This window comes from Osmia bicornis, chromosome 9 (assembly GCF_907164935.1).
Source record: "Osmia bicornis bicornis chromosome 9, iOsmBic2.1, whole genome shotgun sequence".
NCBI classification, from domain to species: domain Eukaryota; kingdom Metazoa; phylum Arthropoda; class Insecta; order Hymenoptera; family Megachilidae; genus Osmia; species Osmia bicornis.
In genome coordinates, this window is record NC_060224.1 from 1,717,406 (window position 1) to 1,741,300 (window position 23,895).

Consider the following 23,895-nt stretch of genomic DNA (forward strand, 5'->3'; position numbering starts at 1 on the left):
ACTTTATTTCAATATGGCGTTGATAATTTTCAACGAATCTTTCCGTTCTTTTAATGTTAAAGTTACAAAGCAATTTGAAGTTTCTACCAATGCTTGTGATTGGTCGTCCACCTGGCGTCCATTATGGCGTCCACCTATTTAGACCAATGAGATTCATCGTTACTCGTGGAGTGCATCACTCCTCTTGGAAGTTTCGTCCGTTGTTCACGTGTCTGCAACAGGTAAGATTAAATTATCTTCAAATATTAAATTAAATTGCCGTTCGGGTGTTAAAAGTACAAAAAACAGAGAGAAGCAGCGAAGAGAAGCCTAGATTGTTGATATTTGACATTAATTCGGCATTTTCTTCAAAAAAACGTGAGTTGAAAATTTTTGGTCTTGTCGCTGACGCGCAACAAGAGTAGAACAGCAGAAACTGAATTATTTTCTCTTTTATATATCGTCAAGTTCCTAAATTGAATGTTTTTTGTACTCTTTCACACAATTTGATGTTTTTAATTTAATAAAGTTCTTTCTTGAGCATCGTAATATTATTTCTGTTTAGACTTGCTCGTGTACTTGGTTAGGTATCAGCCTATAGTGGAATATACCGAACAATGCCGACGTGCCGACCGATCTTTGCGATGATAAGATTTGTTGAAAGCATCCTTCCGCATAAGTACTTCGTAGGTGAGCATTGTATCTATTAAAATATTTCGCATAAATTACTGTTCGATCGTTTATTAATGATAACTTTATTATTGTCGATTACATTTTATGTACATAAATTCGTATTTCGTTTTTGTTACAGATATTTCATGAATATTGGAAGGACGCCATGACACTTGATATATGAGTTTGAAATAGAATTTGGTAAGAATTTATTGTTTTAATTTATTCTATTCAATTATTAACATTTTTTATTACTTTTGTTTTATTGAGTATCGAAAACTTTATTTTTAATTTTAATTTTAATTTTTTTTTTTTTAGTTGCTCGATATATCCAGTATTAGAGTCTAAAGGAGTCCACCACTGAAGAGGAGTCTTGGGCGTTGCTCCATAAGGCAAGAGTGTAAGTATTTTATTACCTTATTTAATTAATTTTAATTGAAATAAAATAATTTACAATTTGAACATTTGATAAGTGAGAGTTCTTTTTAATTGCTAATATTTTATAAAATTCAAATTCATCTATAATCTTATAAGAATAAAGGTTGATAATTTTCATAATTAACCACCGTACGCATTCGATACTCGAATACTGTAGGCTATGGGCAGCTATTAGCGGCTGTACGTGTATATGTATGTATATTTGATATGTATCTCATGTTTGTTGATATCTTGCCTGCCGTGTCCCCGCGCAAGGATTTTCGTACAAATGTACGGACACGGCAAGCAGTTCAGTTCCCTGGCGGCAGCGGTGTCGAATACATCAAACAATAAAGACTAAATCGGTGATACTATTAACGCTTCGAAAGCATTTATTTCTTCCCGCTCTATACAGCCTCCTATACCATCATTCTTTTTGTTCTGTTACAGATGTATTTCTGAATTTTGCCGAGTTCCTGAACACCCTGATGACTGGGCCGATGATTTCCTTCACGACTTCCGTGTTCTCCCATCAGCCAACCTGCTACCTAGTTGTTGTGCAGCCTGCTGCCTGGTTGTTGAGCATCCTCCTACTGGACTGTCGGAAGAAGAGTGTATCTGCGACCGGTGAGTCGCATGCTCTTTGTTTCCTCCGGTGCCCAAACGTGTCGTAGGACGAATGGTCCGAATCGACACGGGCTACTGGTTGTATATGTAGTTAGCGAGCATAGTGACCATGGGTATGATTATACATACTCATGAGTAGTAATATTTTTATTGTATTACATTTCATTTAGTTCAGGCTACGTTTTCTTGTACTTCTTATACTGGATATACATATTAATGATACTTTTACATAAATTTAATCACATTTTGTGGTTTGTAAATTCACATATAGTTTGAGAATTTTTTACAAGTAGGTAGTAAAGTTTCTATATCGAAGTTTAGCTTATTTATCAACACGAAACACGTTCATGAAACATTGAACAACTTATGTACAAGAAGACAATTCGCGACGGGTAGACTTCCAAGTCAGAGTGATCTACTTGAACGTAACCTTTTGCGTATTCTTGAAAACTTACTCTGAGGAGGTAGTCGCCCGAGGATGTTCTAATCTTTCTCTTCTATTTTTCAGAGTAAATTTTTTTATCAGTATAAAGAATTCTTGATTTGAGTCATTTTGGTTTCAATGAAGTATTACGTTGAATTTTCACATTAAATTCCTTTTTATTAGAGTTTTGCCTTTATTAAATTAGTGTTGCGAGAAATTTCCGACGCGAGAGTAAATATGACGATGCACTGACTAGTATTCGGTGGGAATCCTTTTGGTTTTTAATCTCAATCCTATGTATTATTTAATTAATGAAATTAGTTACAAGGATTCCGCGGCATAAGACCGTGAACACCATCTCTGGGAGATATACCCATGCATTACTAGGCCTTTGCAGGCGCAGCTTTAGAATATGGAACATATGAAAATATGTTACCATATTCTAAACTGTGGTTCTTTTGTCTATACTATGGGCGTCCGTCAATCTGACACCGTTGGATGCAACGTGTTGGACGGGCGGGTAGCGCTCTTAGCGAAGGGGTGCACTCTGTCCTGGCGTTACGACGTCCAGGCGGGGTGGGTGGTATGTAGCGTCTGGCGCAAGTCTAGGGGGCGTGAGACCCTTCCTTGCCAGCTGATATTAGCAGTGCACCATGTTTGCGTCATAGTTGCTCTATTTTTTTTTTTTTTTCAGTATTTGTTCTTAAAACTTTATATTTACACAGTCGAGTCACTTTGATTAAAATAGTGAAATATTAGCCCGTTAGATGTTTATGTACTAATCATGTTTGTAGATCAGGATTTTCAGGTTTAATCCCTTCCGTGTTTATTGCCAAAGCCCATTCACGTGCCCAGGTGCTACTTGGATGGGTAGAGGCAATAGGCACGATGACCTAGTTCATAAGAATAATAATTAATAAGCGGCTGGCATTGTGTTAGTATATCGTGCACGACGTAATTTCCACATATGGTGTGTGTGTTTTTAGGCTGTGGGATTGCGTCGGTTTAATAACTTTTTCATTTAACGTTTAATTTGATATAATATTTTATTCAACAAGATGTACAATGAACGTACAAACCAAATAGGATTATTACCATTACTATTACTATATTGCCATTACCATGATTATTACCATTATTATGAAATATTCTATGGCAAAGTAGTGAATTAAATTTTCTAATTATCATTATACGCAATGATTGCTATCCTTGCCAGACGATTTCAGTGAAAAATGGTACGTACCGTAGAGTGTGATGTGAGATGAAACTCGGGTGACGGAGGCGTCCCGGGACGTTCTCCCTAGTATAGGCTCTTGCGCCCGGGTGGAGTGTATGGGGGTCGTGGAATGAATTTTTGTGAGAATGTGATTTTGCCTTTTTTAAATATAGGGTTAGGTAGGTAGGTAGTATACCTTCTGGTGTGTGTGATAGATCGTAAGTAGGTAGGGCCGGGGCAGGTTGTCACAGTCTCTTGGTCGGGTTGGCGCTATTTCGTGTGATCAACCTGTACCTGGAATATATTTGAGGAATTGACGATACAATCGATTCTATTTGTACAATTGTCTTGCGAATTTGCAAGTCTCGAGCTTTAGATATAAGTTTCAGGTGGGTGGACCGCCCGAAGAAAGAAAAGGCTATATGCCGAAGCGCCCCGACAAACTGTCTCTCAAGAGGGGAACTATTAATGATTTTGCATCCTTTTGCAAAAAAGGATGGAAAATCATTATCGTTACTACTTTGTCACTGTGCTCGCCTGTAGTTGTAGTTTTTTAATTGCAGGAGAAGAGGGGGCCCGTGACCCCCATGATTTTGGGCAAATCGCGTTTTCAATTTAGCGTTGCGAATATTGACCACGGTTCAATTTAGTGTTGCGAATGAATATCGATCACGGTTCAATTTAGTGTTGCGTATGCATTATTATCGCGATTTTCATGTAGTGTTGCGAATTTTAAATATCGCGTTTCTTTCTTGCATTGCTTTAAAACAGAATTTAACTGTTCAATGTTGATTGCTTTAAGATTTTTTACAGTTTTGCTTTGTAATGTTGATTGCTTTAGTGTTGCGAATAAAAATTTCACGGTTTGAGAATCCCCTTTTTTGCATTTTAATTGCATGTCTGTTTAAGATAGCGTTGCGAATGACATTAGCGCGATTGTTTCCCAGTGTTGCGACTTATGAATACGCGATTGCTTTGGATTAGTTTATATTGTCCCCTGCTAATTAGTGTTGCGATAATGAATATTCGCGGTTTGGATTAGAGTTGCGATATACGATGAAATGCCCAAAAATGATCCAGCGGAGCTGCCATGGTCCATAAGACAGCTATGAACCAGCTCTTGAGGTACAGCCTTGGATTGGCTGTACTACTGTCTTAGATTAGTGTTGCGTTTTACAAAATTCGGTAGATTTGTGTAGTGTTGCGTTACAGTTCGCGTTTTTTCTTTTTTCTTTTTTTCAGCTTAGTGTTGCGCATAATGGAGCAGCCTTCACGCGTACGCTTTTGTATTATGTAATTAATGTGATTAGTGTTGCGAATGAATTCGCGATTGTTATTAAATTTTTCACTTTTTTGCATTTATTAAATTAGTGTTGCGTGTAATTTCGGTTTGTTTTATATGGTTTTCTTAGGGATTGCTCTTATATTGTAGTTAATAACTTTAGTTAAAAAAAAACAGCATAAATTAAAATCTGTTAAAATTCGGTCTCTGCACCATCTATATAGAAACGGCTCAAACTACTCGGCACCTTACCAGTCGATTTTCCGAAAGAGGGGAATACTATTTCCCTCTGTCAGGAGAAAGCTGAAACTAACCGGGTATTTGCCGACTGCTCGATGGATGATCGATAAGTTGGTAAATGATCGATTTCCGATGGGTCGATAAGTAGTTTCCGCTGTTTTCTTATAGGCGGTGCTAGTGTTCACCTGTTTCAGAAAATCGATCGCTAATGTGTTGAGTAGTTAGAGCCGTGTTTGTATAGATGGTACAGAGATAAAAAAAAAATGTTTTATTTTTGACGCTCTTTTTAAAGTACAAGTTTACTAAGTAATTAGTTTAATAATTTCACGGTTTTTCAATAAACTTACATAGATTTGATAGGCAGACCATCTAATTTTATTTAAAAATTTTTAAATTACAATTTTATTTATTTTAATTCTATTAATAATATTTGCATTAATTAATGTAATAAGTACCACAACAGTTTACGTCTCTCAACAATTATTCTCCTAACTGACAAAATATTCTTTCATAGAAGAAAAATAAGTAAATTCCTGTAAATATTCAGACGGCATGTTCTGAACATCAAAAGCCATCGAATTGACCCATGACATTAAGGAAACCAATTATACGTATATCTGATAAGAAATTCGAATGAAATATCTTTCAGTAAATGCTCGGCAGACGCTTTGAGATTTCAAAATAGGAAACGTGAGGCACCTAGTTACAGTTCACGATAAAACATAACGGGACCCTCTAGAGGTTTCATTAACGAAGTGCATACCAATCAAAGATCGAAATCCGGACGTTGCTAAAGAGGACTAGGGATGCTGAGGTGTAGAAGCCTCGATTTCGCAGGATCACGAAGCCTGTGCTTGTTCGTGCCAATCGCTGGCATTCAAATGCCAGTGGCATTCAAATGTCTTCTTTGTTCTCCAGTTTCCACGACCAGGTTTATACTTTAGCAAATAGCCGTATCATCTCGTAGATTAGCCGTTACTTCTGCGTACAGTAGAGTCTCAATTATAGGAGCTAATGTGGACCAAGCCTATCTTGGATAATTACAAACAGAGGTAATGCGAAGAAAGATTTATAGCTGTTCCTTTCTAGATCTAGATTTCTCTTTAAAATTCGTAGGACTTTTTGTGAAGAACAAAATAATAACGCTCTTTGTCACAAAATGAGAAATTCATAAAATTTCAAATTTAAAAATAATAATAGTTGCTTAGGGTTGGGTCAAAATTGCAGAATGAATGATTCAGGTTCTTGAAGGCACATTCTTAAACATCCTTCATAACTGACGTATGGACAGGTGCATCGTCATGCAGCAACAGCACACCCACAGATAATTTGCCTCCTCTATTCTCTTTAATGTCATGCCTCAATTTGTACATGAATGTTGCATGGTATCTTAAGCTAACAATGGTGTCACATTCCTTGGAATTAATTCAAAGGATACTTATTAGAGACTCTAAGTAGGATTCTTTTGAAGTTATATCCTGGTTTTTCATCAGCATTGCAGTTAACTTCTTCAGGGGTTTGAAGATGCATTTATTATCAATTCAATAGTAGGTGACGAAGCTTACTGAAATGCTGGCGCAATGTTAGTAACGTCAGTCTTAATTTAGGATTCATTTGATCTATTCATTAGATAAAGAAATTTTCATTAATTAGAGTACATACTTCGTATTTTCTTTATTTTCTTCACAAAATTATTGATGTTAGAAATATTGCGAATACAGTTGTTGCGACTAGTCATTCCCAAGACGATTTCGCTGACAGTCAGCAGTTATACTAGTCATTATCTAAGATGATGATTTATACGAAGGCAGCGTGAGAAAAAGGAGCAGCTCAATGAAAAAAGCAGTCGTGCCGGAACCTCGTCCTTCTGATTCATCGATTGATGAGAATGAAATTCATTTCCATTATAATGTATGAACGGAGTTGAACAAAGCGTGAAGGTTGATTCGTTGATTACCTTGCTAATTAACAAGTAATAACTGCAGCGTAAGAAGGAACTTATGTAAATATATGTTGATGCTACTAATGGTTTCGATGATTGTTAACAATCTGAAACGACCATGACCCTATTAGATGCATCCTAAGTTCTTAGAATGAAATGATTGTTGTTTGCAATTTATTGCTTCTTGTCGACTATTAACATCGATTTTAAAATTCTCATCTTCAAATCATGAAAATGTTTTGGAAGATTATTCGCAATAATTTGAAGATTTCATTATTATTATTATTATGTTTTAAAGAATGATACCTCGGTATTCCTGAATCTCGCAATAATTCCAACGTTCTCGCTTTACTAAACTGCCGGAAGGTTTTTACCTTCACTTAACATGAATCACTCGTGTGGAATCATAGCCGTACCTTCATCACCACCTGTACAAATGGAGGGTCGCAGTGAGTTCCTATACATTCTTGTTATTAAGTGAAATTAGTATTATTTTCAGAGATTCTAGACATAGAACTCAGGAGTACATGATTCGAAAAATTTTACAAAGAGAAATATTTATTTCGAGGACTCCATATAGAAGAATTTCAATTTTATTGATATCCATTTTGAAAAAAGGTAGAAAGCATTATCTATTCTGAAGAATTCTATATATAGGAAAAGCTACTCATTTTGAGGAATGCTTTACCCAATAATATACTCTTTGATTGCCTTTTTATAAAGATATTCTAGCACATCAACATTAATAATTACGACTATGAAAAACAGCGTGGAAAATTATCGACATTAGAAACGTATTATGATACTAGGAGTAGAGGCAGACGCGATTGTAATCCGACTTTAAAAACCTGAATAATTGCATTCGACCACAGCATCGTTCACAATTAACAGGAATCCAGAACCGCTGAAAAACATTATTTACGCGGTCGTTGAAAAGCCTTGTTAGAGAGACCAGTGGTTCGTTCATAGCTTCGTTTAATCGTACATTCTTCAAGTACGTTCACGTGAAACCTCTTCTTTTTCACGTTCATGCCCGGTGTCGTTATACGCGTTAGGGGCACGGAAATATCTCGAGATGTCGATGCAATCTCGATGATATCCCTTCCTGGTTACGAACACGAGAAAGTCGATCCTTAAACGCTTTTATGAACGTTGAAAGAGGATGACGGCCAATCACCAGTGACGCGATTCGTCATACAGTCGGTTACACAAGATCGTAATCGAGATATATTTTTTACTTTACAGAAATAGTGGCATTCGAATGGTATCATAAATATTTTTGGTGTACCTCTTTAATTTTTTGAAGAAAAATATTCTCTAGGATCAGAAAGGGTTAAAGACTCTACGATGGGATATTTTGGGAGTTGCTTTAATTAGTATGGATTTGGTGTCTCTTGCAATTATATTAGAAAAGTCTTCTGACATGTATGTACTCTTAAGGGATGGAAAGAAATTATTGGCACAGTATATACGTTCCTGTGTTACAATTAGTATGGTAGTTGCACAATTTGTCGTTTCATTTGGTCGCATAAATCTTCCAACCAGGCTTCTAAACCAGTAAATTCATTCAAATTACTCTCGCCGCATGTATACGCTTTCATTTAATATTCAACGCGTCAGGCAGATGATCGTAATTAAATTACACAGGTGATCAATTACAAACACGTGGAGCAACTGAAAGTATTCGTAACTCGGAGCAAGTACAAATAAGCATCGTAATTTGTCCGCGAAAAGACAGGATCGTTTCTATGCAATCCAGTGACGTGGGGTGCAGGCAAATGTTGAAATTTCATGAAACACGATAAATCACTGTTTCCTACTTTATATTCCCGATTATTATGCTAACATCAACGTGCAACCGGTACTTATAATTACCTGTAATTATTTGATAAAAAAAAAAAATATTTAGTATCGTGTAATGAGTCACGCGCAGTAATCTATAATTATGACTGTAAACAGGAACAACGATTTATGGCAATGACCTGAAATTTTGCATTCGTGGCATGTATGCACAATGAAAACTATTCAAATCAAATCAAATTTTTTATGAATATTTTGAATTAATTCCAGATACGTACTTCCTGTATAATGAACTAATATTATTAGAGAAATTTGTCGGGTCATAAAGTGCAAGTTATCAATAGTAATAAATTCTCTTGCATAACAGTAACAAGGTTATTAACAAAATAGATCAAATTCTACAAGTAAATCAGTTAATCTTTGAATAGTAAAGTCTGGATCAATCGAGATTTAAAATTTATTTTTTCTTTTAATTTTAATTTAAAATTTTGTTAACAAATTTGGATTATTTATTTGTACATTAAATATCTACCGTGTGGAAAGAAAAAGGACCGGTGAAACTAGGGATCTGAGCATCAAATAATACTTATGTCACTATACTATTTCGCAACACGTTGTTTTCGAGCCGTAAGTAAGAAAAATGTGCTCCTACCGTCGCGACGGCTCTGGAATCCAGAAATCGAGAAAACGGAGCCAGTAGTAGAGTGCTCGTTTCTGTAACCCGTGGGGTCAGGAATCTCAATAAAAATCACCTCGAGAGTTTCTCCTAATTATAATTATCGCCGATTAATGGCTAACTTGATAAACGACACAATTTGAGTAACATTATCATTGGTAGAATCGTGTGATTGACAAAAGACTCTACTTGGAATAGAAAATTAAATTTGTGAACATAATTGTTCCTTATTAGAGCTTTTGTATTATTATTGACATAGTTTTTTTTATCTGAAACAGTAACAGAAATCATTTACTTATTGAATTCTTTTTTTTTCTTGTTTTACTTAGCAAGCCATTGTTAAGACAAATCCTTTACTATTATTGTTTCTACAAATCGATTCGTTCTATTACTACTGCAATTTCTAAAGGTTTCGCGGTTAAACCACAAACCGGGTAACCTGACTGACCGTAATTTGCTTGTTGGATGATCGAAAGTTTAGCTCACGATACGCAACAAAAGTCAGCGTAAGATTTTGTTTTTCACTGTTTCGCAATGGAACGTAATACAGAATCGAAGGCAAAGTATTAAAGCATGAAACGATCGAATTCTGTTGTATCCATAAGTCGAGGGAGCGCCGGGTGAAAAGGTTTTCTCTCCTAAATGCCGGCACAATCATGCGATCAATGTTCGATATTGTGTTAGGATTTGCACAACAACGGTGCTATCCTCCTTTAATTCTTTAAATAATCTTCATTGTTTTCTCACATCAATTTATATTGTATACAAAATGCATTTACCACCGATGAACTTTTAATAACATGAAAGGTTTGCTACATTTTTACACAGGGTGACAGGAAAATAAATTATATTTCTTTAGCTAAGGCTTATATCATCGAATCACTCTGTATAAATATTCTTACGAAATTTATATTTTTAAATTACAAATATAAATAGGGTAACGAAGTAGCAATGAAAGGGGTATATCAGATGATTCTAATAAACATATTTCTTACCTATAATCATTTCTTCATTAAGTGCACAAAAAGTTGCTGTTCTAGAAACTTTAATTTAACCATCGATTAAAATCACGTTTAGATTTGAATAATATCTCGAATAATAATTTACCTTTCACACGAATACTTTATTCAAAGCCACGACCAGCAAAACAAATCGACATATAATTTAATGTTTGTACGAATCGGAGAACTCGTTACATCTTCGATTCGATTTGTATGGACGTCACGTATTTCCTATTTGTCATTTCCAGAACGCCAAACATCATTTTTTTTTCTTTTTTTATTACTCCGACGATTTATTATATTACAAGTATAAAAAGAGCTTCATGGTTGCACGAATGTTTTATCATTGACAGGCGATTCACGTATGATCATTACGAGCAATCCTTCATTACGGACGAGTCATTGACTTATTATCTCGTTAATCGACCAATCATCGGCAATATGCTGTGACCATATAGTATTGTTTGTTGATGTTATTAGATCAGCTGTCAGGGATACATTTGTTTCATGTCCAATGATAAATCATCAACTTTTTACTTTTTTAAATTGTTTGAAAGTATCGTTTTATTTTCAATGCATTGTAAATATCATTCGATATTTGTATAATATAAAGGTTAAGCCACTTTCGCCTGTATACAAACAAACACTTTCTCCTAATCTAATAGGAGCAATACTTGATCTTCTATAGTGATGTATGAGGCAAGGGTGACTAGGATATACAGGATGTTCTAGTAATGGTGATATAACCGAAAAGATATAAATATCTTTTATATCCTATAAATATTTTTCTATAAATAATTTGTATTTATATTTATACAAGTATTCTTTAAAAAAATGAAGCCTCATAAATTCAAAATAATTTCTTACTTCTGACAAGAACCAATCTTGCCACGTTTGTATCACAATTCCTGGAACATCCAGTATATCGTAATTCTGCACGTGACTACGTTCGTGCAGTTTAACCTGGCACGAGGTAATAAGCAAAGGTTGCTCGAAGCATCTGTTGACCCCGTAGCGATCAGAATCGCATACCAATAAATGTGGCTGCATCGCGTTCAGGGTTTCAGGCCTACCTCCGTGAAGGCAAAAGAAAAGAACAGGGAACGGCCTGGCATTTGGGACGACGATCGTCAAGAATGCAAGGACATCAGTTGGATAGTATCAACCTCCGTACATCCTCTTTTCTCCATGTCGTTATTATAATAAAGGTATTGATAGGGCCATACAAGGATCTGCCGGATTTATATGTAGATTTTCCAAGAAATAACACACGATATAATTTAACTATATCACTTATAGGTATCTTGAATCTTCATCAAAATTTGTTAAGCTTCCGATTTTTTCCGAGCTCGCTCGAGCCCGTAATATCGGGTACCCGCACATCCCTAGTACACACGCATCCGTCGAAAACTATTCCGCGAATGTCATCCCCAATGGCGATGACAGGTGACGTTTTTCAGATACGCTGAACGCTACGTTTTCTTACACGATACCAGGTGCTTAACGTCGACTATGAACCGTTTCCGAGCTTATGGTACAAATAACGTGTTGCTGTTATTCCATAAACGGTAGACTGCACCGCTTCGCGCCGAAAGAGAAACTAGGAAGCAAGTGGAGCGTTTGCACAACGCGTGACGAGTCAACGTTACTGATGCTCATCGTTATTTATTCGCAATAACGTTGTTAATTATGCGAGTGTAACGTGAGCTAGAATATACAGGTATCTGCATTCGTGTAAAGTAATGAACTGACGCTAATTTCTTCTTAATTTGCTTGCTGATTTGATGTTGACTGATTTAATTGATTAATCAAATTTCAGAATTATTCGCTCTTATTCATCTAATTATTGTCATCTTGGCGTGAATAATTTGAAAATAAAAATTATGGTAATTTGAAGATGTGCTAAGGTTTTTTATGTTCATTAGGTGTGTTGTTAATTACACAAGCAATTTGCTAACTATTTTCATCAATTTTTTGCACTGACAGAATACCGTATAAACTTAATTATCAAATGTACTATATTAGAGTTGACATTTTAATTACGACGTTGGCTGTAAACTTATTGAAATCATTAGTAGTAAATGTTAAGGCTTGAAGAAGACATTACCAGCATGGTAATTTCATTTGATGGTTAATTAGGTTTTAATTATGTACTTCTTCATAAATTCTTCAACTTAGGAAGGAAGGAATAATTGTTCATACGTATTTAATCATTATCTTGGAAATATATGAAAAATATCAGATCTAGTATTAGGATGATGAAAGTTCGATGCAAATATCTGAATCTTTCACGAAGGCTCATTGAAGATACTTCTTGATCCTAGTCACGTGAATACCATCATACAAGTTGTTAGACAGGAAAATCTGGGTGCTTATACTCTGGACTGTGGTAAATCGTTGGTATGAGGGTCAATTGATATGCTACAATGTCAGTAGTAACATGTTGCTTTCATCGCATTTTTCATCAACCTAGTCTCGTGTTATCCTTCAATACTTCTTCAAAGATCGAGGCCATTTCATCTCATTAGATTTACATGGACGTTGGAATGTATCTTGATATCGAATATTATTTTCATAATTCTTTAGTGAAAGATGCATTCTAGGAAATGTCTTCGAGTGAAAGTTTCTCTTGATTTATTTGCAAATGTGTGATTATTGGATTATTCCCTCAGATTTCTGTCAAACAGTCAAAAAAATATGTTGAATATTAATCAAAAGTATGTAAATGGACGTATGGAAGAAAATAAAATTTATAAATAATTATGTAATCAGAGAATTGGATAAAGTTTGATTTTAAAAGTATTTACGTGATTGCAAGTTTGTTTGTAATATAAAATCCTCAAAATTTTTGAATGGATCTGTTGTGTAGATTTCGAGAAAAATATTCACAATTCCTAATCAGAAATATATTATGCAAATCAGGTATCATTGCTTCAAAATAGGAGAAAGATTGACATATTCCTTTAAAGGATCTGTCTATACATATCCGGTGTGATTGTCGAATAAAAGAAAGTTATGTTTTATCTTGTTGGGTATACTACATTCGATGACCTGCTGGATGATCGTTTTCTGTAGTGGAAAGCAATGATTGGTTAGTGAAAGCAATATATTTGTGTATTTTACACCACATAACGGTCATGTGAAAACTAGTTGGGAAAGTTCGCAGTTAGAAATCGATTTTGTTTCAGTACAAAACAAAGTACTTATGTACCAGTAAACACAATCATTGATTCCAAAATTTTTTCATTGAAAAATTATCCTTACTTGACAATGAGATTTAAAAAGAAATATTTGAGTTTGCATTAGAAAATATAGTCCAATACACTTTTATAGTTCGCATTGAATAAATAATTCATAACTTCAGTAACTTCTGAAAATAGCAGATAAATGTCATCGATCTACATATCTAGAAAAGGTCGCTATTATTATTTCATAAGTGGAATAGAATCTCATGATAGCTTAATGGGCTCTTAATAGCATTAGTTCACTGATTGACACGCGATAGTGTTTGATCTATCGTGAATTGGCGATGTGAAATGACAGGAAAATGTACATAAAGTGCCATTTTGACAAGTACTCACACTAAAGATTATGTTGATAGATAGATAATGAATATATCATTTACTATTGTTGTACTAGAATTGCACTTTAGTAAAATCAATGTAAGATATAAAAATGCTCACAACTGTATTACAATTTTAATATTGCTATTAAAATTGTTTGATATAGATCCACTTGATCATTGACTACACGTGGTAGTTGATCCTATTTCACCGCGTTAGAGTCCGTTTATATAACGGAAGTGTAACTAAAGAGTTAAGTAACTTACACTGAATGCATAACGTGTATGAAGAAGTAATCAAAAGGCTTTTGATATGTTTGCGTGGTGTAATATTCCGTTCACTTTTATTACTTCTGTTTTGGCTTCTGTCAAAGCAGAAGCGTCAATGAATGGACTTTCATTAAAACGAAAGAAAGTTGAAAGAAACTTTCTAGCTCTTCATCATCTACACCTTCCATCGAACATCGATTAACATACCAAAGTCATGATTCCTATTTTTTAAATGTGGGTCTGGTTTTAAAATGAGATGAGATTCCTCCTATTTTCTTCCAAAATTATAGATGTTTCTTTGACAAAATACTTACACCGAATAAATGAAAAATTTGCATCTTCCAGCAATAGTTGATAACGGAAGAAAATAATTCTGTGAATTCGATTTTATTAAAAATTACTTCATTAGTACTGAACATAAACGTGACTAAAATTGCGGAAGATAATGTTGTTTAGATAAATTGAGCAAGGAGGAAGATCTCGAACATTGCAATTGACGTTTACTATCTTTGTTCCAGATCTTCAATAGCCCGGTTCTTAGAATCACGAAAAGCAGAGTAAAAGCGAGTTCGTACGAGTTAGGGAATGTTGCAATGACAGTATCGTCTTCTGATTTTGCATAAACCTCTTACGAGAATTTCATTTTCTTCCCTGTTCGCTTTCTAGTACGAGTTTTATAGTATTAATCATTATTCCCTAGATTAAACTAATTATTAACAATAATTGTAGATAATTGTGAAGTATACTTTTGGTTCAACTTTACAGAAGTAATTCCATTTTAAAGAACATGCCAATACTTTTTGAGTCTCGTATAAGTGGACTTATAATAACACTCTATATGCAGAAATTTCAAAATTTTTTTTTTAACAGAGATATGTTTTACAATGTATAGTAATGTAGGTTATAAAGCATGTTGGTGAAACTGCAGCAAGATTCAACGTAGTGAAATGAGTAATAAAGTTCAGTTTCACTAGTATAGTTTCGTCATAGCTTCTCATAATATTACCGTCGTTACTCTAACAAAGTTGAATAGGTAACTCGAAGCTATTTAGTTAATTGTTAGCCTGGTAAACGATGCCTTATTTTCCATTTCGTTACGCGAATTCGTAATAGCCGTACAAGTGTTAAAAAACAAGGTATCTTTTAATTTACCCACGCTACTTACCAGTTTATTTTAAATTGCTACCTGTTTTCCTTATTTTCCAAGTTAACTATACTTGCATCATAGTTTACTAAGAACTTTATGGTGAAATTTTCAAATTCCTTTTCTATGGTATTCTGCAAATTCATTGCTAAAATTTTAATGAATAATTCATTCATTATTTATTCTGATCTGAACAACAGTAAGACTGTTGGTGATATCAATCCCCATTCATTCCACAATGATTTATGGGTGGGGTGTGTACATCCCGTTAGTGGGTAAAGGGTTAAACGGCGTTTTTAAAAATTTCACAGAAATAACAACCCATACGTTTACGTAGCACCTTGCGGTACAATAACAAGGGGTCTAATAAAAGCGAAGGACGTCCATTCTGTACAGTAGTAAAACATTGAACGTTCTTAACCAGCTTCGTTACGACTCCACGCAGCAGGATCAAGTTTTTTCTCAACTTGATATCTTAGCCATCGCTGTTGGAACGACTTCAAAGTTCGCCTGACCCATGGAACACAATTTTCATAGAATAAAAATTCGACGGAGAAACGAGAATGCCGTATTCATCGTGCATAGCGGCGACTTGAATCGTTCTCCGCGCAACGTATCAAAATTCATTAGTGCGTTACGGTGACCGTTTCTCCCCTTCGGGAGAATGAAATCTGGACCTGCATCACACCGGAGGATTAATAGGCGAAGTAATGATCAATCGCGGTAGATCGAACACGTGGAATGTCAGTCTTTGAGAGCGGCTGAAATAAGCCGGTGGTAATATCGATCACAGATCAATCTGTGAGAGACAGCAGCACGCAGAAATTGCGCTTTACAATCGCGCACCGCAATGAGCCCCTTACGATTTGCCATTTTTTTTTTTTTTAACTGTTGTCTGACAAGGTGTTGACAGGATCCATATGTGGTCTCCATAAGTAGGGTGACCAGGTTTAGAACAATTTTTAACACCTAACTGATATGGCAGAGTCTTGGAGCATCTTGTATCACAAGCAACATGTAAAAATTCAGAAAAGTATGAAACTTTATGAATACGTAAGGGATGTCCTCCTGATTAAAATTTATGCTTTTTTTTATTGCTCATTTTTAATCTAGGAAGGTGAAACACACCTTTACGAAATATAACATTATATTTTTTGGAAAAGGAAAAGGCTTTAAAATATTGTACTAGAATGCAAGGTAAGGGTTAATCTGACAACGATCTGGAATCTCCTTTTATGGTCATGGTTGAGAACACATGTTACAAATTTCGAAAGAACGTGATCATTTTTTAGAATCTTATTTTATCTGTTAACGAGCAAACTACTGTGAGTTTTCTCAAGTAATCCGCATTAATTGGCGATCATGCTTACATTCAGATTGGGAGTAGCTGATTAAATGAGGATCTGAAATCTAAATCTACAAATATTATTCACTTGCCGCCCAATATAAGTGCCTAGAGGGACCCAATTAATTTCCATGATCATAAGCTGTCTAATTATAGAATCAATTCCATTCAAATAAATTTTCATTTTTTCTCATTTTTATTACAAAGACAATTCGAAATTTAAAAATATGAATGAATCAAACAAATGTATTAAAATAGAATGAAACAATTTACTGCAAATCAAAAGAAAAATTTATATCATATAACTTTCTGCCTAAACGAATGATAGAAATCATGAAAATTAAATGAGATTTCACATATCAGATTATTGATATATCTATATTTTCCTAAGCTGTGCTATCGTTTTAATGATCAGATGCTAAAAGCTGATATGTTACAACTGAGTATATCACGTTTTACCATCTGACTACAGATTTAATCCCTGTCCATTTATGTATTAATATCTCATCTGAAAGAACTCATTGAAGTCATATCAATCTGACTTATATTCACATATCCATACAAGGTGATATTTACACCTCATTCAGAACTTCTACACATTCGCAATTATAACATGAGAAATTACAGAAGATAGCACAGGCGTGTTACATGGAACACTGATGAAGCTTTCACGATGAAATTCATATCTCGCACATAATGATACGGTGTCGAGGAATGCCGTTTAATCGCCAATTGGTAATCGGTTGACATTAGTGTCTTGTTATCCGCCTACACCCAAGGCGTCTGTCTATTGCCACGTAGCAGTTTATTGTCGCCACTACAAAAGGGATAATTGCGTTCGATCCTGGCTCTCAACAGAAACTGGCTTAATAGACACTCTGAAACGTGAGATCCTCGTGTTCGATGCAAGAACTGCCGATTAAGGAAGATTTAAAGCTTACGCTGAATAACGAACTACTTTTTCAAGAACGGAACGAAAACGATTTCTTCTTTTTATTTGGACACTCTTTACAATTCTATTAAGCGATTCGTATAGGTTCGATTGAGCAACATTAGTTGGTATGTGGCCACATAAAACCCTTCTGTTAATAATAAAATCTGGGTAACAGTGTTGTAAATGTGAAAGTACCAGCCAGTATTATGGTTATAGGATTATCAGTTGCTTGTGATTTTATGGAGTTATGTTAATTTTGTTTGACTTATGAACATTAGAAATCCTCAATAGCCTTGTTCAAAAAAAAAAAAAAAAATTTAAATATATGAAAGGGTGGAAAGATACCTTCTTCTGTTTTTCAAAATGACATACATAAAGGATGTTAATAAATAAAATCATGAGTAATATTTGAAAAATATTTTTCCAACAAGTGAAAGCAATATGTCTATTTACTGGCATAATAAAATAATGTTCCATATCATTGACAATTTGCAAAGGAAATGATTCCCATTTGAAAAATACCTTAATGAAGTATTCATAGTCAAACGCAGCCGGGTGTGCCTAACTTATTTATATTATACGAGTAAAATGAAAAGGAACAAAAAACGTAAGTCATTCGTAACGGTGTAAATTTGATTGAGTACCAGAAGACATTTACACGTACTTTCCGGGAGGTAAATGTAGCATTAAGAGAGAGAGAGAAAGAGAAAGAGAAAGAGAGAAAAAAAAGTCACAGCTTAATTTCCGTGAACTTTTACGTTTAGATGATTATCTTAAGAGGACGAAATACTTTCAAGTGTTTTATTTATTGTGCATAAAAGGCATACACAGAGAGAGATTTTATGCTACGATGCGGAATGTGCTTTGTCAGTTTTTGCCAGGTAAAAAGTTATGAAAGTTGAAAGCGATTCATGCCATTTTACGCATTCATGGTACTTTTTGTGTCACGTACGTGGGTAATTGAAAACTTACACAGTCGAATAGTGGATGTTGGGTCAATCGCGATACAGAGCTATGAAATGTATACCTGAATGATTCGAATGAAATTTTTATGTATATTGACGTATTAAAAATATAATATCTAATGAAAGTGAAAAATAAGGGTTGAAGATAAGAAGAAAATTTTTTTTACAATATCTACATATTTTCTTGGATGAATCGACGCTCGAACGCAATGTAAATAGTCATTGAACTTCATAAGGTTTAGTCCTTTTTTTTTAAACAAAATTCTGAAGATGACCTATTTTTGTAGTAATTTAATACTTTCGTTGTGGGTTTTAAGATAAATTACCGATGTAATCTCATTTCTGTCGCCTATAAATGACGTTGATACAGATTTGAGTAGCACCGGTGTTATTATAAGTGACAAATTGATCGTGTGCTGTTAACGAGACTGCTTGTTAGAACGCGCCAAAAGTAGATATAATATTTTTCCAAAATACTTAGATTAGTGTAAATCAGGCCACGCGATGTCGTAACAACCGGCTGCTGTTTCGAAGAGAATCACAACTTAATTATATCGACCATTCGGCTTCGCTATGCATTTTCTTGCGTAACTTTAGACATTCTGCGATTTATAATTCGAGATCTGGAAAGTGTCAGCGAAGATTTAGAGCGAAGTAAAGGTAAAGTGGTCTATAATAGCGTTGGAAACAATTTAAGTGGATCTTCTCATCAAATCGATAAAGAAATAGATGAGTTTTCTTTTATTTTAGAAAACATATAGTAAAAGAAAATATTTTAAAAATATTTTACTTTCTAAAAATGACGAGGGTTAAATTACTAGTGCGAGAATTTTTGCTCCAATAAAATTTATAAAACTATATATTCCGAATAAATTTCAATAAATTATTATAGGTGTTTACGCGATGCATTTTATTACAAAATTATTTTAATTTTCGGAACAGGGCATTAATGTAAAATTAATTGTGCTATGAGATATGGGTGGCAATTTTTCAAGTAAGAAAAAAATATTACACAAGTGTATACAATATAAATTCGTTCGAGATCTGTGCAATAAAAAGTATGAGATATAGGCGGGAGGAAACTAACTTTCGTTTCATTCCCGTACAGATTTTCACACTAATTAAGATCATGGTCAAGTACTTGGACACCCATGAGAGAGAGTATAATTCAAAAGAATATTATTCTAGAGCAGCAACGAAGCAAGGATCAGCGATTTCGTAATTTCCCTTGGTGCTAATTATTGAAGACGTACCTCACTCAAGATTCGTGTTATGATATCAAACCAAATTCACACCGGTACGTGAATTTCCACGGAATGACTAACACAAATATAAAAGAAGGTTGATGGAAAGTGCACCAAATATGTCATTATTCGTACTTTGATTAATTAAAGTTTTATTAAACTCGGTTATTCCTTCTACTTCTTCGTTTTAGTATGATTCCATTGAACAAAAGTGCATTCGTGATGAGCCTCCCCAGGGGAGGAAGCCACACCACTTAAAATCAATTGATATTTTTTCAAATATCAATAATTTTGCTGATATATCATAAAATGTAATTTTGAGTGAGATGTATTAGCAATCCTAATCTACAACGTTGATCGGTAGTGTATCTGTCGATGCTCGTTAAGAATGCTAAGTTAATTTTCCATGTATTCATCGATTGAATTGACGTAATTATTTGATTGAGATATTTCCGACATACACATTTGAACATTTGTAAACGTGCAAACGAGGGGAATGTATGTACATAACGTATGTAGATAAAGTCTCATCGCATATTTAACGATCACGGCTATTCACACGTTGATGAAAGATATTAGAACGAGCTCTAGGCCAGTCACGTAGGAATCGCAAAGCAGCTCCATTTGTCTCTCATTTGCATGAAAAAACTATCCGTTCGTTACTTGGGAACAGCTTAAGCACGATCATGTATCGCTTAGAAACTCATGAAAAAAGGAGAGAAAACGATCATGACACATACAGTCGATGACAAAATTACGTGGATCAATAGCAGAGATCAATAACATTTAGAATAAATTAACAATTAAAAAATACTGTGATGATCGTGTCATGATTAAATGCTGTTCATTTTCAAATGTAAGCTTCGAATATTCTACCTAATATTATCCTCACTACTTGGAGGGTGGTGACTGCTGGGGGGTGGATATTTATATAACGTTATCGCACCCTTTACCATCGCCGGTATAAGCGTAAGCTTGGGAACGGCAGAGCGGGTTGTAAACCCCACAAGGCTCATTAAAACAATCACCATCACTCAAGATGGAAATTAAATAGCAAACGGTTAACAGCAAATGAATTCTAAAGATTCGATTCCAGAAGTGAACGTCTGTTCGTGGCGCGCATCAATGGAAGTTCAATTAATCTTCATTGACACGATCGGATGCCGTTGCATCAGCGATTATCACACCAATTCAGTTGTCATGATGCAGCACCCACTTATACTGCTTCGGATTCTTCGTTCTCACATTAATTTTCTCCTGTTTTTGTTACGGCAAACGGGTCGTGTTTCGTTTCGAATAGCATTACAATTAAACTGGTAAAGGAAAACGAACGGAAATAATTTCAATCTTGCATAAGACAAATAAAAGGACAACGTGAAGTACGTATATGCAATTAAATACCTGCTGCGTATTCATTTAATTAGAAATTTAATCCAAGCCTATTAGAGAATGAATTGGCTATCTTATACAAATTATTAAGTGATATTTTATTTGTATTATTTTTAAGTATATGGCACTGTATATACACATGACGTTGATACACGATCACGAGAGTGACCCAAGAACGGTCGGTATTATGAGTTAGACTGGAGCACTCTGTATCCGCGGGTTAGGCAATATAAAAGCGTACAACACTCGGGAGGATGGTCGGGGCTTTCGAAACACACGAACGAATTATGTTCAACAAGCAAGGATAATAATCTCGGGCGCAATAATGTTTCATCTTGCGAACGACCGACAAGGTGCAACGGACAATGATTCAAACGGCGTCAAAACTGTTCTTCGGTGCAATGTTGAATGCACATCCAATGCGTACAAAAGTAAAAAGCAACGGAAGTTGTAAGCCTTGAAAGAAAAAATAACACGTTTAATTTTCTTTTTTGTTGAAAAATTTATGGACGACAGTGAACGCGTACAAAATGGTACAAAATACCTTAGAGGTACAGAGAAACGGTAATATCGAAGATCAATTTCCCGTTTGAACAGATAATTTTACCTCTTGTCCTAACTAGCATAGACGATCGAGCTAACGATACCAGGAAAGTAAACGTGGAACGTTAAATCAAAGCTTAAATCTCATAGATTCAACTACAGTTCATGTCCACTGAGCTTAACAATCGATCAGTATAGCTGAGGTATTGCGATTGTTAGTACCAAGTGAGCAATGATAAGTCGAGTACCAAGCAGTGTATTAAACTGGTATAACTTGTTAAGCGAACGAAACGCTATTGAACTGTCAGACGCTTCGTTTGCATACTTTCTGGAGTTTTGCTTTCAGTAAGCTGGCTAGTATCTTATCACCTAATCGACGGGTTGCTACCAATAGGAATGTTTAGTTAGAACATGTATAGGTACACTAAATTAAAAGTATGTCTTTTTCAAAGAAAATATGTTTCTTTAACATATTAAATTTAATTTTTTATTTAATAATAGACTCAACTACAAAATGAAAATGAGTACATATTTATAATTATCTGAAATGAGAGAATTTCTTTAACTTTTATTACAAAAATATTTTTCATTACTAATCATGCTTCAATTTTTTTCTTTCCATAAATTCTACTTTAATGTTACCAAACTGTTTTAGCTAAACTATTCTGGTACCGAACCCTTCAATTAGATTATTATATCTGACGACGATTCGTGGTCGCATAGTGCACTCCTGTAACGTATGAAAGAGCCGCGTAGAATCTCCCCTTCCCAGAAGAAGTGCTTCCCTGCGCAAGTATAAAACCGGTGAAAGCGCCAACCGGCCCTCCAGACCATCGCATAGTACGACACCGGCAGGAGCTCTGCCGACAATCATTAGGTTAACAATTAACGATCTGTCACAGTAAATCGGTAGTTTTGATCATAACATCGAACCATTCGGTTACGTGTCATTCGTTCTCGATCGTGTTTCTTATTGTTAGTATTTTATCCTGCCATTTGTGTTTAGAGTAGCTTTAATCAGGAGTGACAATGAAGATGACAGTTGCCAAAATTCTGATCGTCGTGACTTTAATTGGAACGCAGGTGTTGGGATATCCTCCGCAAGGAAGACTCATGCCAGGTGAATGAAATGAACTTTTGAATATTTTTTTTTATTTATTATTTTAATATTGCTGAATTTTTCTTTGGTAGGGGTTGTTTGTAGTATAATCCCAAAAGTAAAAAATTAAGTATTAATCGAAAAGTGCACAGTATTAATGATAAGAATTTTTTTAAGTAATCAATAGAGTCATTAGAAAGAAAAAACTAATCTATCTTAACTGAAAATATAATTTAAGTTGATTTTAATATTCAATCGATATGATATAATATTTATAATTGCAATTATACTTAACAATTATTATACCATTATTTTGCACCAGCAAATTTGGATCAGTTGCATAAATAATCGAAAGGCAAATCCGGTTAAGTTTACCGTCTCTAATCGTCGCAATTAACTCACCGAGAGCGTCAATCTTCGCCACCTTACTTTCTTTCTTCCTCCATCCCTTTCATCTCTTTCTTCCTGCGTTTGCCTTTATTCCAGATAATTACAGACAGCCCTACCCTGTTTCCATTCTTCGTTGATCTTTCGCTCTCATGAAAGTAGAACACTTCCTTCTACAGATGCTAATCATGATAATCTCACAGTGCACAGTCTCTTCTGTACGTGACAGCATTAAAAATTCTTGCAATACGAATTTGTTCGCAGACTTCACCTTCCACTTTTGCCCTTAGTCGCTCTAATTTTTCCATCGAACCTTGAACTTTTGCAAATTGAATTGATTTGTTCAGCAGCTTGATACAAATGAAGCAGAAAATTTATATCACTGTCCTAAGTGGTTTGTTCTTACTTTATATTAGATGTGTGGCATTGATTTTATTATTCTTCAACTTATGCATAAAATACTGTTCCAAAGTGTTCTTACAAAATCACGAAGGTGACTATAAATTTTTTCAAATGTTAGAACTCTAGTTCTTCATGATGACTTTTTCGGTTCTATCTCTTTAATTTATCAAGATGAAAGTATGTGTTGCAAAACTAAAGGTCATATGCTTTCATTTGACACTTCATTTGTTGAAATAAGAGGCGTGGTTTAGAAGGAGGTTTCAGAAGAGAATTTCGTATCGAGGATTAATGGTACAGTTCGATACGAACAGTCAATCAAAGTACTATTAAAAGTA

At 34.7% G+C, this 23,895-nt stretch overlaps 1 protein-coding gene across 2 annotated transcripts in view; it reads left to right on the forward strand.

Moving 5' to 3' along the window:
• The first annotated feature begins 22,512 nt into the window (after positions 1–22,512).
• Positions 22,513–23,895, forward strand: part of LOC114876801 — a 44,614-nt gene continuing 43,231 nt past the window's right edge. The window contains exon 1 of one of the 2 annotated variants that reach the window (XM_029188633.2): positions 22,513–22,792. In XM_029188633.2, coding sequence (XP_029044466.2) covers positions 22,702–22,792 — 91 coding nt within the window. In that variant the 5' untranslated portion in view covers positions 22,513–22,701. The remainder of the gene's footprint in view (positions 22,793–23,895) is intronic. The other variant, XM_029188634.2, reaches the window with a different exon arrangement.